This window comes from Onychomys torridus, chromosome 3 (genome assembly GCF_903995425.1).
Source record: "Onychomys torridus chromosome 3, mOncTor1.1, whole genome shotgun sequence".
In the NCBI taxonomy this organism is placed as follows: domain Eukaryota; kingdom Metazoa; phylum Chordata; class Mammalia; order Rodentia; family Cricetidae; genus Onychomys; species Onychomys torridus.
Window position 1 is genome coordinate 32,037,287 of NC_050445.1, and position 18,435 is coordinate 32,055,721.

Consider the following 18,435-nt stretch of genomic DNA (forward strand, 5'->3'; position numbering starts at 1 on the left):
CCCAGACTTCACTTACTTTTGTGTATGACTGTGGGGATGTTGTTTGTAGAGGTCCTTCTACTATGGGGGGGACTGGGGACAGGACTCAGATCCCCAGGCCTGGCAGCAAGCCCCTTTACCCACTGAGCCATTTCACTGGGCTAGTCGTTCTCAGACGCCAAACGGAGGCAGTGAACATTCTCTCTCTTATAGCTTTAGAAGTTCTCGATCTTGTCCGTCTTTGGATTCTGCTAAAATTAGCAGATCTGGCATCTGTTTAAGGCTACAGCACAGAGCTAATGTTGAAAAACAACCCGCTCATTTTCACTGAAACACAGCAACCCAGCTCAGCTATAATTCCTTCCCTTTTCAACTCTGCACTTCCATTTTCTCCAGATTTTAAAAATATTAAATGGAAGAAACCACTTAGTGAGACTCATGACCACATCACAGAGCCCCAGTGCAAATATTGACCCTTTTTTCGAGACAGAGTTTCTCTGTATAGCCCAGGCTGTCCTGGAACTCAGTCTATAGACCAGGCTGGCCTCAAACTCAAGAGGTCCACTTGCCTCTAGCTCCAGAGTGCTGGGGTTAAAGGTGTGCACCACCACCACCCAAATTCTTTTCCTTTTTTAAAAATAGTTTATTAATTTTCATTTTATGTGCAGAGGTGTTTTTGCCTGCACATGTGAAGGTGTTGGATCTTGAAGTTTCAGATGGTTGTGAGCTGCCATGTGGGTACTAGGAATTGAACTCAGGACTTCTGGAAGAACAGTCAGTGCTCTTAACCACTGAGCCATCTTTCCAGCCCCAAAATTATTTTTCTATTGGATCAGAAATTATTTAGCCCTTAAGTAGGGGTATGTGTACTATACATAAATTGTTTCCTGGCCTCTTTTTAAATTGTTACATATATCCCAAAATAGATATACAGTCAGCTCAGTTTGTATGTTACTTGTGTGTATGTTTTCGGGGCTGACCAGTTGGTATTGGATAACCAATTAGGAGGCTCATCCCTGGGGATGACCATTTCTCCAGCCCTCACCATTCCTTAGTTGCCTGTAGGCCCTCTTCTCAGGTTGCGGCCTCCTGGGATTTCCCCCTCCACAGTAGCATGTCTGTTGGTGTCTTCCTTGTTCGGGTTGTATTTGGGCAGCCATATTGATGAATCTTCCTGGATGTAGCTTCCCTGATGTTTCTATGAAACATGATCTCACAGACTTCCTGTTCTGGCTCTCACAGTCTTCCCACCCCCTATTCTGCAGTCCCTGAGCAGATGTAGTACTTGACAATTGTGTGTCTTCCTCACACAGGGCCATGCTAGTCTCCCCGTATTGTTCAGTTGTAGTGTTTGTGCTGTGGAAGTGAGCACTGAGTATACATACATTTTAAGGGGCATTTTAGCCGGGCGGTGGTGGCACATGCCTTTAATCCCAGCACTCAGAAGGCAGAGCCAGGCGGATCTCTGTGAGTTTGAGGCCAGCCTGGTCTCTAAAGTGAGTTCCAGGAAAGGTGCAAAGCTACACAGAGAAATCCTGTCTTGAAAAACCAAAAAAAGAGGCATTTTATACTCATCTGCTGGTCGTCAGAGACAGGTCATAATTCTTGAGGTGTAGCCTTGGGTGGGGTGGGGTAAGGAGAGGGTAGAACCCAATGGCCCCTAATACTGTTCTTCGTTTGTTTGTACTGTGACTCACTATATTGTCCCTGTAGCTGAAGAAAAGGATTCCTAGGGTGGAAGGGGTCCATATTCATTTGCATGTTAGTTACTTGTCAGTTTAAAAGGGGTACTGTTGTCTTGTGGGGCCAGCATGGCATGGTAACAGGCATAGAGTAGTGGTCACTTTGCATACTGTTTATATATCCCCCCAATCCTGTCTTTCTTCTTTGTTATCCTGTATGATCTAAATTTTTTCAGTTATGTATTGGGGTGATTTGCCTGTATACATGAGTATAGCGCCCATGAACATCAGAAGAGGGTGTCAGATACCCTGGAACTGGAGTTTCAGATGGTTGAGTCACCATGTGGCTGCTAGGAATTAACCAGGGTCCTCTGGAGGAGCAGCCAGTGTTCCAGTAACTCCAGTAGCTGGAGTCTGTAACTCCAGTTCCAGGGAATTCAACACCATCCCCTGACCTCTGCAGGCACCAGGCACGCACATGGTGCACAGACATGCATGCAGGCAAAACACTCATAAAATGAATAAATCTAATAAAACCAAATTGACCTGGTCAGCTCACATCATCTTGGGGTTTCATGGAATCCCATAGATGTAGATCAAAATTATCTGTATATATGACATTCAGTGTGTGGTGAAGCACCTCTGGGTAAGAAGATAACAAATTTTGCCAGCCTTTCTCATTGCTAGGTGTGGATTTTTTCTGCAGATGTGTACCACCACACCCATGGTGTTCATAGTGACCACACCTCCCCTGGTCCCCATCCCCAGAGTTCTTTCTGGGGGTAAAATGCCTTCAGAAAGTTGGGGAGTGAGAGCTGTGATTGCTTCTGTTGATCCTGAACCTTCTAGTGGCTTCTGTCCAGAGATAGGTTGGAAAACTGCCTCAGAATGCACTGGAGGATGCTGGGAGACTATGCTCACCTTCCAGAAGATTCAGTGCTTACAGTGATAGATCAGGTCTGGGAAATTGGCTTCAAGATGTTTCAAAGGATTTAAGACCCATTAGAAATCTCTTCCTCCTCCCTGACCTATGTATTCTGGTGTCTTATAAAGTCAGAATGATCTGAAATACACTTGGCAGGGTCTCAGCTCACTGCTTTGGTAAATCTCCATGATGTTCAGCTTGGAAACCCGAGTCTAGTGTTTCTTTTCACACTTCAAAACTGAATGGCAGCTTCTGCCCTGTGGGTCAGTCCTGGTGGTCCCATTTCAGGAAAGTCTGCCCCAGAGTGGTCCTTTCAATTACATCTCCCCAGTCCTACCATGACCTTAACATAATGAGACATGGAACATTTCTGTGCCTAGCACTGCATACACAGGATGTGTGTGTGTGTGTGTGTGTGTGTGTGTGTGTGTGTGTGTGTGTGATGGTGCATACCTATAATCCCAGACTAGGGTGGTGGAAGCAGGAGGATCAGAAATTCAAGGCTAGCCTGGGCTACAGGAAACTAGTCTTCAGTTACATGTTGAGTTCAAGGCCAGCCTGAATTACAGGGGATTTCTGTCTCAAAAACAAAACAAAACAAAACAACCCCAAAACAACTCACAAAAATCAAACAGACAAAACAAAACAGTACGTATGAGTGAGGCTGCTCATATTGCAAGGACAAAGCTACATGTCCACCACCTCCACACAGCAGCCCAAACTGCTGAATGAGCTTTCTCAGCTTGAACGTTAAACCACTGGCTGGATCTAATTCTTGCGTTCTCTGCTTAGAAAGTTGATGCCTAAAGTAAAGTGATGTATCTCTGTTCACATTGGCCAGAAACACTAAATACAATACTAAATTCCCATCTCTTAAAACAAAACAAAACAAAAAGAACTTGAGGCTGGAGAGATGGCTCAGCAGTTAAGATCACTTGTTACTCTTGCTGCAGACCTGGGTTCAGTCTAAGCACCTACATGGCTGCTCACAACAATCTATAACTCCAGTTCCAGAGGATCAGACCTCTAAGAACACTGCATGCACATGCACGTGAACTCAGGTGAGCGCGCGCGCGCGCACACACACACACACACACACACACACACACACACACACGTGAAAATAAATAATTCAAATAGGTGGGACTGGACAGCCATGTGAGATATGGTGCAGAAAGATGGGAGTGTGGAGGTGGGGGGCAGGCAGGATGAGTGGGGTGTGGCTCACATTTCCAGATGATTGCTATGCCCTTTGCCTGAAGGAGGTGGAGCCAATGTCCTGCTTTTCAAATCTGTCCACTAAAAGACTGCCTTAAGTCTCATGTGCACCCAGAAGAAAGCTCGCGGTAGAAGAGGGGCATCACCACAGGGACTCTGAAAGATGGAGGTCACTGAGACCGCTCTGGTCTCGCCTGCTTTCTTCCCTTTGGAAAAGGGGCTGAGGGTTGGGGATTTAGCTCAGTGGTAGAGCGCTTGCCTAGCAAGCACAAGACCCTGGGTTCAATCCTCAGCTCAAAAAGGGGGGGGGGGGCTGAAGTGGATGTGCAGTGATGGCGCTTAATGGCAAGGGCCTGGGTTTGCTCGGCAGCACCAAATCCATAGTCAAGGAGCCAGAGACCTCGAGGAGCAAATGACTTTAAAATGACAGAAGCCCTGCTTCAGGAAAAACCCTGCCCTCCCTCTGTTACCCACGCACTGTGGGAATAGCCGTCGTTGGGGCCACAGCTCTGTGCTCATGCTGCCAGGTCCTTGGGCTCCTCTGGGGTTAGCTTCATCAGCTTGTCCACACATAGCAGGATGAGGGTGAGGAACCAGAGACTCCAGCCAACCGCCGCCGCAATCCAGCCATATTCATCCACTGAAGCTCGGCAACACAGGGAGGCTAGTGGGCAGAAGTCGACGTCTGATGGGGGAAGAGTAAGAACCGGCCTGTGACACACCAGCCACACCCACTCCCTCTCACATTAGTTAAGAATGATAACGTGAGACTGCCCTTGACCTTGAGAAGCACTTGCTGCTTGTTAGGCATATACTAAGTCTTTGCCTTATGCACTCAAGGTAATGGGGGCTGTCATTACCACTGTTTGGGTGCTGGGGATTGGACCCAGGGCCTTGAGAGCGTGCACTCTGCCACTAAGCTACACTCCAGCCCTGTGATAGGGCCAGCTATTTATTATAAATGCTTCATAAAAAGAAACCCAAGCTGTACTTGGCCCAAGACCACAAGACAGAAGCAGAGCTCACAGTCCAGTCTGTGGACCCCAGAGCTGTATGCTCGGTCTCTTAACTTCTGTTGCTCATCCTCCTCTCCAAGTGCACAGCTGTAAGGACAGTTGGTCATTCGATGAAGATGGGCTAAAGGGGCAACAGTTAAGAGGAAGAACACTTTCTGTTGATGGGACACTGGTGATACAAGTTCCTCTTTGCTTTCTGATCACCCTGCCCCTGGAAACATCTTAGGAGGATGAACAGAAATAAGGGAAGAGTCCACAAGCAGCTCCTGCTTTGGACGAGATTGGACCAACTGGTGTTTTGTTTTGTTGTTGTTTGAGACAGGGTTTCTCTGTGTAGCCCTGGCTCCTGGATCTCGCTCTGTAGACCAGGCTGGCCTCAAACTCACAGAGGTCTGTCTGGCTCTGCCTCCCCAGTGCTGGGACTAAAGGCGTGCGTCACCTCCGCCTGGCAGATCAGCTGTTTGTAGTAGGCTTCTCAACTCCAAATTCTGCGCTCTCAGGGCAACATTGGCTGCTAGCCAGGGCATGAGCCATTAAACCCCCCTGTGCAAAAGATCATGTGACTAAATTGAGACCACAGCCAAGCTAGTTTTTAACCTCTGTGAACATCCTGGGACAGCCTCCTTCCCCCATTGTCTGGGAAGACCAGGCAGCCACTGGCCACCTGACACCCATGAGTGGACAGACGGGCCCAAGGTTCCTTCCTAGCTTCAGGGATGGCTCTAGGATCAGGGCAGTTGACAGGGGAAGCTTACTGGCACACTGCTCCAGAGTCCCAGGGTCTGGGTGGTGTGTACTCAGGGTTGAGTTGCCTTTGCTGGCTTCTGCAAGAAAAAGGCAAAAGGTAGTGTCAGGCAGAAGGCAGAGTGAGTCCCGGGCAGAGGGTTTGAATTATTTTGTGCATGAGGAGTGAGTATAATGACATGTTCTAGAAGTGCCAGCAAGACAGTAGCACTTTCTTCGACGTTTAGACTGGTGAGGGATGCATCGAACTCTCCACACTCAGAAGCTGAAGCCCTAGCCCTCCAGCGGGGCTGTGTTGGGAGACAAGCAAAAGGAATAATTAAGGCTAAAAATAAGGCTATACAGAGTCCTAAAATCCCAGCACTCGGGAAGCAGAGGCAGGTGGTTCACTGTGAGTTCCAGACCAGCCTGGGCTACAGAGTGAAACCCTGTCTCAAAAACAAGAACAAAACAGGAAGGGGGAAGAGACACACCAGTGCTTGGTCACAGTGAGACAGAGGCCATCTGTAGCCCTAGGAGGGAGAGACCAAACCTGCCCACACCTTGACCTAGACATCCAACCTCCAGAGTGGTGAGCAAACCCCTTCCTGTTAAAGTCCCCCAGTCAGTGGTATTTTTATTAGAAGTCCAAATGAAGGATTATTCTCACTTTTGGTTTGGTTTTTCAAGACAGGGTTTCCTCTGTGTATCCCTGGCTGTCCTGGAACTTGCTCTGTAGTCCAGGCTGGCCTTGAACTCATAGAGATCTGCCTACCTCTGCCTCCTGAGTGCTGGGATTAAAGGTGTACACCACCATGCCTAGCTACCTTTCTTTCTTTAAACTTATAAAGTGGAATAGTTTATTTTATTTTTAAATTTTAAATTAGCATACAAAATAATAGGTTTCATTATTCATCCACAAAGGTCATGTACTCTGCACATATTCACCTTCCTATTACCAACTCCTGTGCTCTGTCTTCCATCCCACGGGTCCTTTTCCTCTTTCTAAGAAATCCCTGCGCCGTTCAATTCTTCAGCTTGAGATAAAGTCGAGTCACTGGGAAAAGGAACCTTAACTGAGGAATTGCCTCCATCAGATGCCTGTAGGCATGCTTGTGGGGACATTTTCTTGATTGAAGATTGCTGTGGGAGGTTTTATAGACCGATGTGTGGGAGGGCCCAGCTCCCTGTGGAAGATGCCATTCCTTAGCAGGTGGTCGCGGTTTGTATAAAAAGACAAGCTTCATGACCCATGGAAGAGCAGACTAGTGTTCGTGGCCTCTGCTTCAGTTCCTGCTCCAATGTTTCTGCTTCAGCTTCCCTTGCTAGTGGACTGTAAACCCAGGTGAAATAATCCCTCCTCTCTTCAAGTTGCTCTTGGTCAGAGTTTGTCACAGCAATAGAGAAGCAAACTAGAAGAGTTCCCCTTCCACGGTCATGTAATAGACTTATAAATCTCCCTATATTTATCTGGATTCCACATATGAGATAAAATATGTGAAATATGTCTTTCAGGGTTTGGCTCATTTCACTTAACAGGATTTCTAGTTTCATCCATTTTCCCACCAATGACATCATTTTATTCCTTATGTCTGAGTAAAACTCATTCACCTGCACCATGTGCCCGTCATCCATTTATCCACTGATGGACGGTCCAGGCTGACCATTTCTTAGCTACTGTAAGTAGTGCAGCAATGTGCAGATATGCTTGTTCAGTCCCCTCTCCTCCTCCTCCTTCTGTTTTTTAATAAGCTTTCCAGGTGAGCACGGTGGCACACTCTTTTAAGCCCAGCACTTGGGAGGAAGAAACTGAGGGACCTCTGAGTTTGTGGCCAGCCTGATCTACATAAAGTTCCAGGCCAGCCAGGGGTACATAGTGAGACCCTGTCTCAAAAGAAAGAAAACAGAGAAAAAAACAAAAACAAAAACAAAACAAAACAAGAACAACAACAACAACAACAAAAAACCCAGCAACAAAGACCGGCTGCCCACGGCTGCTTCCTGGGCGGATAGCTCCAGCTATAGGATGGTGATTCCAGTGTAAATTAAATCAAGCACTGAACAATCCAAAGTGTCTCTTTCACAGGAGGTTCAGTTTCTTTCCAACACATGAACAAATAAACCACTGGAATCTGACCCTCGTCCTTTATCTCTGATGGTTGTGATATAGTTACCCAGGCCCACGGTCCTTAACACAAACTGCATCTCATGGGAACAAGTCTACTGCTTTCCAGAACAGTCAGAGCTTGTAACTGTCTCCTGGTTGACAAGCAAGGGCCAGGAAGGGTGTGTGTGTGTGTGTGTGTGTGTGACAAACTTTAGAAGAAATTCTAAAAGTGCGGTCAAGAGCTTGTGGAGCAGTGGTGGGTTATATAGAGACAAACCTTCGATTCAGGGAAGAAGAGCTGTGTCTGTGCCACCCAGGACAGCAGCTCTGCGCCATGGTGGCTGTTTAAGTCGACCCCCCTGCCCGTCTTGGTAATGTACATTGGTGTTCTGCCTGCATATATATCTGTATGCAGGTGTCAGATCCCATGGAACCGAACCAGAATTACAGACAGTTGTGAACTGCAATGGGGGTGCTGGGAATTGAACCTGAGTCCTTTGGAAGAGCAGCCAGTGCTTTTAACTGCTGAGTCATCTCTCCAGCCCCCTTATCTTTTAATTTTTGTTGTTGTTGTTGTTGTTGTTTGTTTTTTGAGACAGGCTTTCTCTGTGTAACCCTGGCTGTCCTGGAACTTGCTCTGTAGACCAGGCTGGCCTTTAACTCACAGAGATCAGCCTGCCTCTTTAAGTTGATTTTTAAACATGAATTTAAGTTAAAAGTCCAGGTTTTCATCACCTTAGTCATAATTTAAAGTGTGTTCAGATGTCACCTGTGGCTGGTGGTCACCTTATTGGAAGCACAGTCCAACCCAAGGCACTTACCATGGAAGAAAATTCTAACCACACAAATACCAATCGAGGAAGGCAGATTAAAAGCAGGTTTTTCCTTGTTTTTGTTTGTACAGGGTCTCATGTAGCTCAGGCTGGCCTTGAGTCTGCTATGCAGATGAGGAAGACTTTGAACTGATTCTCCTGCCTCTGCCTGCCAAGTCCTAGGATGACAGGGGACTAAAACTGGGGCTTCCGCTAGGCATTCACTCCAACAGAGCTCCTGCTGGGCCCAAGAGACTGATTTTTGAAGAGCCTTTTGGGAAGTAGTATTGCTGTTTCCTTGAAAAAGGGAAGAAGAGCTTAGACCTGTCAGTGCCCCGCTGCCCGAGGGTCAGCTCGTCCTTCAGAGGTGCTGTTGACACAGAGCAGGGTAAAGGAGCAAGAGAGCTGTTGCTTAACCACTGACACTGCTGCCACCCAGTCCCCAGCCCCTGTGGCCTCCCCAAAGTATGATAATTACCTTGATACAATCTAACTACTGTTGTAAATTATTTACACAGCCTAGTTGAGCTTTGTTTTGGAAACATCCCTGGACTTCAGCATTTTCCTTCAGATCACTTCCTTAGGCTTGATCTCATCTGTCCACCTAGAGTGGGAATGTTCTCCGGACAGAGTAAGTGAATGGAAAAAAAATCTTAATTAGATGCCAGATTAGGTTGAATCCTATGAAATTGTCTTATTTATTTATTGATTTTTGAGACATGGTTTCTCTGTGTAGCCCTGGCTGTTTGGAACTCGCTCTGTAGACCAGGCTGGCCTCGTACTCAGAGATCTGCCTGTCTCTGCCTCTCGAGTAAAGCCGTGGGCCACCACCGCTCTGAGAAGTTGTCCTTTTCATCCTTTTTAGAGGTCAAACCCCACTCTACATCAGCAGTTTTAGGTGCTTCAGATGGAATAGCCCAGGGGAATTCCCAAGTACTTGACTATCACCACCCTTTGGCCTTCTAGGAACCAGCCAGGAACTGGTGCAGAGAGGGGAAACCCAACATGGCACTGTCAGGGTAAACAGAAGAAAAACAACTCCCTTATTTGTGGTGGATAAGTTGAGAACAGCCTTATCTGCTTCTGTTTACTATATGTTTGCTGCAAAGTTGTAAATTCTTTACAAGCTATTAACTCATTTCTTCCATATAAGTAACCTTATAAATCACGGTTCTGTTTACCCCAGTGTCAGACACAAGGAATCTGGGCACAGAGAGGTGAAGTAATTTGCTCAAGATCACACAGCCAGTCAGTGGAGGTGAGGAAAGAGGAGTCAAGGCTGTGGCTTTGGAGGGTCCCAAGAGGAGACTCTGGGGGTGAGAGGTTGTGTGTCAGGACTGGGGCCACACTGAGGAAGCTTGGGGCAGGGTAAACGCCAGGAGCAGCCGAGAGGAAGCCAGAGCCCAGCCTGGGAAAGCCAGGCCTCTTGAGACCCTGGGATGAGAATCCCAAGTTTCTGATGTCTGCCCTGGGGACCCTCAGGAAGGGTGGAGAGCTGAGGGTGGCGTTCCAGCTTCTGAACTTAGCAGAGGAAGTCTGGGTTAGAGGGAACCTCTGCCCTCGCTAAGGGAAGGTGAGGGTCCGACCGTCCTGAGAGGATCCTTGGAAACAACAGGGAGTCACACGTACCCCTTTCTACCAGTTTGGTCCCGTGATGAGTGAGATATTGTCAAATTGGCAGATTTCTTTGTTTTGTTTTGTTTTGTTTTGTTTTTGTGGCAAGGGTCAACAGGGTGGGCTGCTGCTGTCCTAGCAAAGAAATTGAGTGTCACAGACAAACCTAAGACACCCCCAGCTGACGCCCACTCCAGCTCCCTGCCTAATCCTCCAGGGAAACTTCTGTTTCCTCTTTCCACTGTGCAGGACCAACCCGGGCGAGGAATCCTCCCTTCCCCCTCAGCCCTGCCCTCCCCTTGCCAAGGTGGCCAAGACTAAAGCTCAGACCTATTACCTGTACTGCAGGACCAGTGGAAGGAGGCCAGGACCAGGCTGAGGAGCAGGGTGGCTTGCGGGGCAGAGGTGAGGTACCCAGGGATGCGGCGGAGGGAGACACCTGTCTGGGCCATGTTGGCACAGAGGTGCCCCAGGCTGGGGACCTTGTGTCCCGTGTGTGTGCTGTTTGAGGTGACTCCTGTCCAGCGGGAGCTGGGAATCTGTTCAGTGTTTGGGGGAAAAGAGAGAGGGTGGAGCCAAAGAAACTGCCCCGTCACACGGCTCTGCCTTCCTGACTGTGGCGGGAGGAGAGGAGGGGTAATCCCTGTCCTCTGTTTTTGAGGCAAAATTGTTCCCATTGAGGAAAAGGGAAGGCAGTTCCCTGCTGGTTCCTGGGCCGGCCTTGCTGCTCCTTCACCTGCAGGTGAAGTGTACATGATCTAAACCAGTCACTCAGTGATTTATTGAGCACTGACTGTGTGCACTGTCCTATGCTAGAGCCTGCAAATACCCGCACTCAGGATGTTGCTGTTACAAAACCCAAGACACTGAGCAGCCTGGGGAATGGCTAAGGACTCTGGACACCAGCAGCAAAAAGCCAAGCCACCTCTTCTGATGGGACACTTTGGGGAGAAAAATGAAGCATGCATAGTGTTTTGACAGGTGAAGAGGAGACAGAGGCGCCGAGTAGGGAAGATGGACGCATTGAGGCTTCAGAGTGACGCTTGGAAGCCCACTTTGATCTTGGCATAGATAAACCTTGGTTAGGATGGGAGTGGGGGGCCTGGAGAGCCAGGCTGAGTGTCTGAGCACAGACTGAGGATTTGTAGCTGCAGCGGGAGGCAAGAGTGGGGTTGGGGGGGGGCTGTGTGAAGGTGCTGAACTGAGTAGCAACAATGGAATGCTGCTTTGGGTCTAAATGATTGACTGATAGATAGTGTTCTCTAAGTTCCCTTGCCCAAGACTCCAGTAGATGCTTGAGACCATGAACACTGCTAACACACACACACACACACACACACACACACACACACACACACACACACACACACAGACTTTCCTAGAAATACATACCTATGATAACATTTAACTTATAGTAAGAGATTGCTAACACTAATAACTAAGCAGCAATTGTAACAATATATTATGAAACTATTTAAAACTTAAGAATGCTGGGTGGTGGTGAGATATGCCTTCAATCTCAGCATTAGGGAGGCAGAGGCTGGTAGGTGATCTCTGAGTTTGAGACCAGCCTGGTCTACAGAGCAAGTTCCAGGACAGCCAGGGAGATATAGAGAAAACCCATCTCAAAAAAACAAATGATGATAATGTAAGAATTGCTTCTGGAACTTCCTTTCTTTCTCTTTTATTTTTTTTGAGCTGGGGATCGAACCCAGGGCCTTGCGCTTGCTAGGCAAGTGCTCTACCACTGAGCTAAATCCCCAACCCTGCTTCTGGAACTTTCTGTTTAATATGATCAGACTATAATTGATGACATGTAACTGAAATGTCAAGAAGTGTAAGCAGAGATGAGGGGAGTTGACTGTAGTGTATTGCACACTCACTTTGAGGGTGAAAGCCACCAGGAGCCTGGCGTTGAGACTCTGAGGTAACTGAGACCTGGTTCCTGTGCTTGAGGAGAGCGCACGCCAGCAGCAGATAGAAGAGGAAATGGTTAAAGCTGCTGAGAGGAGCAGGGGGCGGGCTTTCAGAGGAAGTGACCTTAGGGCTGGTACGGGAGTTGGCACGTTGAGGGGTTCTTCAGGTAGAAGGAACCATCCGAAGTCAGAGAGCCGCATGAGTGTGGCAGGTCGACCACACGTTTGCACACTGTGTTCTTGCACACAGTCAGCCTGGTGAGAAAGCCGTGGATGCAGCCCCACTCACTGAAAGCCCTGGAGAAGGAGATCTCCATGGTTGCTCACTCCTATAACCACTTCAGCGGTGAAAGCAGGAGGATCAGGGGTTCGAGGCCAGCCTGGGCTACATGAGGCCTCTCCCTCTCCCCCAAAAGTCTCCAAGCCCCAACAACCACAAAAAACAAAAAGTAAAATAAACCAGAAAAGCTCTCTGGAAGGACAGGTGTAGCAGCCCAGAAGGGCACTTGCGTCAGATTTTCCCAAAGGAATAGATTGGTGGTACCCTGATTTGGGGATGGGGTAGCAGTGCTTCAGGCAGCTCAATTTCAGGCCTTGCCCCAAAATGTCCAGTGCTAGCCAATCAATCACTGTTTGGGCATTCACCAGTGTCCAAGGAGCAACACTGTGTGCCTGGGCTTTGGTTGGGGATCAGAGGGTTTCGAGAGCATTTCATGACGGAGATGGGTTTTTGATCCAGCACATCAAAGGTGTGTAGCTCCCCAGGCACATGGGTCTCCAAGATAGATAGTGAGTATACTGTTCTGGGGGCACACGTGGGGGGTGCAGTTTATCTGGATGGACTGAGAACAGATTGAGAATGGTCCTGAATCCATGGCAAAGGAAACTGGGCTTTATCTTATGGTTGGGAAGCCATCTCTATGGAACTCATAGATATGGGCAGGTCATGCTTCAGACCAGGTGTGAAAACAGACCTGCATACAGGGAGATCAGCTCACAGGCTATTTCAGGCCCTTTTGAAGATCACCAGACTCTGAAATGAGAAGCTGGGTTGAGGATAGAGAAGAAGGCAACAGAATTGAGAGGCCTTGGGAAGCCAGATCCCAAACTGGGAACAGTGCACATACCTGTAGTTCCAGCGACTATGGGCCCGAGGCAGGAGGATCTCGAGATTCAGGCCAACCTGGGCTACATCGTGAGTTCAGTGCCAGCCTGGGATGTCTATATATGTAACAATAACATTTTAAAAGAGGGTACGAATTTGAGAGGCAGTGGGTTGAGGGCTCATGGGAGGGGATAGAGGTGAGAGTGTGTAGCTCAATGGTAGAAACTCTGTCTACCATGTCCAGAGGCCCTGGGTTGTTCCATCCCCAGTACCTCAAAATTAATTAGTTAAAAAAAGAAGAGAGGCTAGAGAGGTAGTGAGATGTTAAGAACATGTGCTGTGTGCTGAAGAGATGACTTAGTGGTTAAGAGCACATGTTGCGGGGTTGGGGATTTAGCTCAGTGGTAGAGCGCTTGCCTAGCAAATGCAAGGCCCTGGGTTCGGTCCTCAGCTCTGAAAAAAAAAAAAAAAAAAAAAAAAAAAAAAAAGAGCACTTGTTGCTCTCCCAGAGTTCCAGAATTTGATTCCCAGCACTCACATGATGGTTCATGATTGTGTATGATTCCAGTTCCAAAGGATCCAATGCCCTTTCTAACCTCCACAGGCTGCTGCATTCACATAACACACACACACACACACACACACACACACACACACACACACATATACACTCAGGCACATACGTAAAATAATTATTTTTAAAGACCATGTACTGCACTTGCAAATGGCCCATGCTCGGTCCCTTGAAGCCACTGGGTGGCTTGTGACTGCCAGTGGCCTCAGCTTCGAGAGTCCAGCCCCTTTCCAGACTCTGCAGAGAATCCAGAAATGGCGTCTATGGAAAGGTAAAGGCTTCCACTGTGGCTATGGAGTGGCCCCCGCCCCCCACCTCCAGGATCAAATTCCAGCCCTGCCTCTTATTGGCTGGGTGGTCTTAGGCAAGTCATGGAAAGCTCAGCTTCAGTTTCCCTGTCTGAAAACAGGAGGATTGCTAGAGTTCTCAGGATAACTTAACCAAGTAACCCATGTAAAAGCACTTAGCACACAGAGCAGGTGGATGGTCGGAACTTAAGCACAAAGCCCCATTTTACTAGAAAGTTTGCCATTAATATGAACCATCAGAGAAACGAGAGAAAGGCAGTCTTAGGGAAGGAACAATAATGCTATTTATATATTGGTTTATTCTGATGCTGCCTTGATCCACAAAGGATTGGAGGAAGCTTAATGATAAACAATTGAGTGAGATAAAATAAGTTTGAAATAATAAGAAATAAAGCGAAGAGAAATTTAGCACATGGAGTAGAAGATGGACCTGGAAGCGAATTCAAAGCACAAAATGCTGCTCATGTTTCCTGAACTTTGTGGCCTCGGTGTGGAGAGGGTGGCTGGATAGCCTGGTCACATACACGACACAGAGGAGCTTGCAGCTCATTGCTCGCAGTTCGGTTAAGGTAAAAAGAAAACAATGGAGAGCTACCATTGTGGACCAGGCTTCTGCTCCATGCCCCAACAGAACAGACTAAACCTCAAGATGGGGATGCTCATGATAAGTTTTAGGCCTTCTGAAGGCCTCTCTGCTGTCTCAACAAACCGAATCAGAATAAATTGGAAAGCCCGGGTTTAATGGGTAAAGCGCTCCTGGGCGATTCCCCACCCTGCAGAGAGGAGAAGGGAGCAAGATGGAGACCGGAAGAACCATGAATCTGTTTTCAGGGATGCTGCTTATATATCCCTCGTGGGAGTCATCCTGAGCGTCTCTGGGGGAGGAGCTGTGTTTATCGGGCTTTGAAGGGGCAGGTTTGGGGAAGAGCTGTGTGAGGTGGAGCTCCCACCCAAACATTCCAGACTCTGGGTATAGGGATGCCAGGGTGCCAGGGGTGGAGCTCCCATCCAAACATTCCAGACTCTTTGGGTATAGGGATGCCAGGGTGCCAAGGGTTGAGGTGGAGCTCCCATCCAAACATTCCAGATTCTTTGGGTATAGGGATGCCAGGGTGCCAGGGGTGGAGCTCCCATCCAAACAGCTCATACCAACATTCCACACCACCAAACTGAACCCAAGCTGCTTATGTGGCTTTCCAAGGTATCAGGAGATGGGCGAGTTTCTATCCTCATTCCCTTGCATTGATGCTTTCCAAAAAAGGTAGCATGATGTTAATTGATCAGTTATTTTCCTATTGCTCTTTCTTTTCTGTCCCCATCTCACAAGGATACTCATTTTGAAATGACCCATCTGGGCTTCCTTCATCCTTTGCTGTCTGTATAGACAACTCTTCTACTCAGCCCTTTGGAAATGTTAGAGAATATTCAATGTTAGAGAATGAAGTGGTGTTCCATTCTGGAATCACAAATAAATCCAATTATGAGCTTTAAATTGTGGATAATTTTGCTCTCGGATAGTACCAAATCCAGAGAGGAATTTATTTTCTCCCAACCTCTCCCCACCATGAAAAATACTTCAATGTTTTCCTTCCGATAAACTTTACAGAGAGCTTTGTGAAGCAGCATTGATTTATCTGGTTGGTGTTAGAGGAAAGAGCCGCACATAGACTCTGCAAGACCTTCAAGGGTCTCCAAAATGCTTGAAACCTGACAAAATGTCCTCAGTTCCAAAATATGACAGCTACAAAACAATTAAAAAAACACCCACAAACCTGAGGCAACATAAATAATACAACAAGCAAGTAAAAATCAAGCATTCATTTCAAATGTTTAAACAGAAAATAATTAACATATATATATATATATTGTTTGTTTGTTTGTTTTTCAAAACAGGGTTTCTGTGTAGTCCTGACTGGCCTGAAACTCACTCTATAGACCATGCTGGCCTTGAACTCAGAAATCTACCTGCCTCTGCCTCCCAAGAGCTGGGATTAAAGGCATGGGCCCTCACCACCCAGATACATTTAATATCATTTATTTCATTATTTATTTTTATTTTTTTTAAATTTTATTTTATTTTTATTTCACATACATTGGTGTCTTGCCATGGGTGTTGGGTCTCAGGAACTGGAGTTACAGACAGTGGTGAGCTGCCATGTGGGTACTGGGAATTGAACCAGGGTCCTCTGGAAGAGCAGTCAGTGCTCTTAACCACTACACCATCTCTCCAGCCCCCTCATTATTTATTTTATTATTTATTTGTTTGCTTGTTTGTTTGTTTAGTTTTTTGAGACAGGGTTTCTCTGTGTAGTCCTGCCTTTCCTGGAAATCACTTTGTAGACCAAGCTGGCCACGAACTCACAGAGATCCACCTGCCTCTGCCTCCCAAGTGCTGGGATTAAAGGCGTGTACCACCACCTCCCAGTTTACATTTAATAGTTTAAAATGTGATATTTTTATTCCTTATGCTGCCTGCATGAGTGTATGTGTACATGTGTGTGCAGGTGCCCAAGGTGGAAGAGAGCATCTGATCCCCTGGGACTGGAGTTACAGATGGTTGTGAGCTGCCATGTGGGTGCTAGGAACTGAACCCAGGTCCTCTGGGAGCGCGGTCAGTGCTCTTACCCATTAAACCATCTTTCTGGCCTGAGTTCTAGTATGTTAAGTAGGAGTTGAACCTATCCTTCAGAAATGGTAAGTACCAGGGACTTATGAAGATTTTGGTGACCCCTCGTGGTTGCTATGGTGATAGTTTAGTCACATCTCTCACCTAACTGACAGCAGCATCCTGTCAAATCTGTGAGGCAGATTTGGGGGAGGGTATGGGGGAGGGTAATGGTCCAGCTACTAATTTTCTTTTTCTTTCTTTCTTTTTCTTTTTTTAAGATTTATTTATTTATTATGCATACAGTGTTCTGTCTACATGTATGCCAGATCTCATTACAGATGGTTGTGAGCCACCATGTGGGTGCTGGGAATTGAACTCAGGACCTCTGGAAGAGCAGCTAATGCTCTTAACTGCTGAGCCATCTCTCCGGTCCCTACTTTTCTTTTTTTTTAATCAGTTATTGTTTGATTTGAGATTGTTTGTAAGACAATGACAGCTATTCAATTATCAGTGTAAACTTCGTTATCAGAATCCAGGATGGCCTGACTTCTCTAACCTCTGATGAAGGGCTTCAGGGCGATTCTGAGAGTCACCAGAACGGCTTGTTTTCCACAGGTGTACAGTGACAGCTCTAAAGAGCCAGTGGCCCTTTATACAATTTGTATTGAGTTTACTTTGGAGAGTGTACCAGGAAGCTGTATCACTCAAAGCTGGACATTCTGTAGGAACTTTCACAAGATTTTCTTTCCAAATAGCTCAGGCAGTGTTTGGTTACACATTCTTTTTTTTTTGTTTTGTTTTGTTTTGTTTTGTTTTTTTGTTTTTTTGAGACAGGGTTTCTCTGTGTAGTTTTGGTGCCTGTCCTGGATCTCACTCTGTAGACCAGGCTGGCCTTGAACTCACAGAGATTCTCCTGGCTCTGCCTCCCTGAGTGCTGGGATTAAAGGTGTGCGCCGCCGCCACCACCACTGCCCGGCTGGGTTCACATTCTTAAAACAAACAAACAAACAAACAAACAAACAAACACTTGAGAATAATTGTGTCACTGGCCAGGCACGTGGTAGTAGTAGCTGGAGTGGAAGATAGCCAAGAGGGTGGGGGTCATTTGTAAAAGTCCAGGAAAGGGCAAAGTGTATCCTCTACAAGAAGGCTCTTTCTCATTGAAGACACTTCCCATGTGGATGTGGGAGGCCCTTGTGCCACATGTCCATCTTTGGTCTTTGAATTTGGGCCTTTCAATCTCTAGTTAAGTAAAGATCCATTCTGAGGATGGTATTGGAGTTCAGGTCTTGGTTGCTGCTTTTCAAAGACCAGGATTCAGATAATAACAGATTGGTAGGGAAGAATCAAGTTCATCCAGGGGCTGGGAATCCTGACAGGCTAAAGGGTCTCAGGACTGCAGAGGGAAGGGAGGAGAGGCAGGAGAGAGGGCTGAGTGCTAATGAAGTCCTCATCATCCAGGCTGTGTGTCTCCCTTTTCATCTTTCCTACCAATCCTGATGACTGGGACTAGAATCTGTAGGCCTTTAAAATAAAATAAGATGTGTGTGTTTTTATTTGATATATCTAAGTGTTTTGTCTGTGTGTGTGTGTGTGTGTGTGTGTGTGTGTGTGTGTGTGTGTGTGCCTAGAGCTCGTGGAGGAGAGGTGCCAGACTGGAGTTACAGATGGTTGTGGGCTGCTAGGTGTGTGCTAAAAATCAGACCCAGGACCCCTGGAGGAGAAGCCAGTGCTCTTAACCACTGAGCCATCCTCTCGTCAGTTGCTAAGGGAGCCAAACACATCATGGGGTGGTCCTGTTACAAAGAATAGAAAGTTATGAACATCAAAAGGGTAGGGGCATTTTAA

General features: G+C 47.0%; 2 protein-coding genes across 2 annotated transcripts in view; one reads left to right on the forward strand and one right to left on the reverse strand.

The window, feature by feature from the left end:
- Atp6v0a4 (ATPase H+ transporting V0 subunit a4) overlaps positions 1 to 18,435 on the forward strand; it is an 87,925-nt gene that overhangs the window by 7,674 nt on the left and 61,816 nt on the right. The window lies entirely within an intron of this gene.
- Positions 4,320 to 12,309, reverse strand: Tmem213 (transmembrane protein 213). Its single transcript, XM_036181847.1, has 5 exons — positions 12,131 to 12,309; positions 11,960 to 12,078; positions 10,414 to 10,593; positions 5,576 to 5,644; positions 4,320 to 4,489 (listed from the first exon to the last, which is right to left on the reverse strand). Exons 1-5 carry the CDS (start codon positions 12,307 to 12,309, stop codon positions 4,320 to 4,322), a joined length of 717 nt encoding a protein of 238 aa, XP_036037740.1.

What these genes read in the sequence shown, in the direction of transcription:
- Tmem213 (XM_036181847.1), bottom strand. Translation starts at nt 12,309, where the DNA reads ATGGAGATCTCCTTCTCCAGGGCTTTCAGTGAGTGGGGCTGCATCCAC. An exon ending in CCCTCAACGTGCCAACTCCC is followed by an intron (nt 12,079 to 12,130) that starts GTACCAGCCCTA and finishes TGCTCCTCTCAG; the next exon opens with CAGCTTTAACCATTTCCTCT. An exon ending in GACTCTGGAGCAGTGTGCCA is followed by an intron (nt 4,490 to 5,575) that starts GTAAGCTTCCCC and finishes TTCCCCCATCAG; the next exon opens with ACGTCGACTTCTGCCCACTA.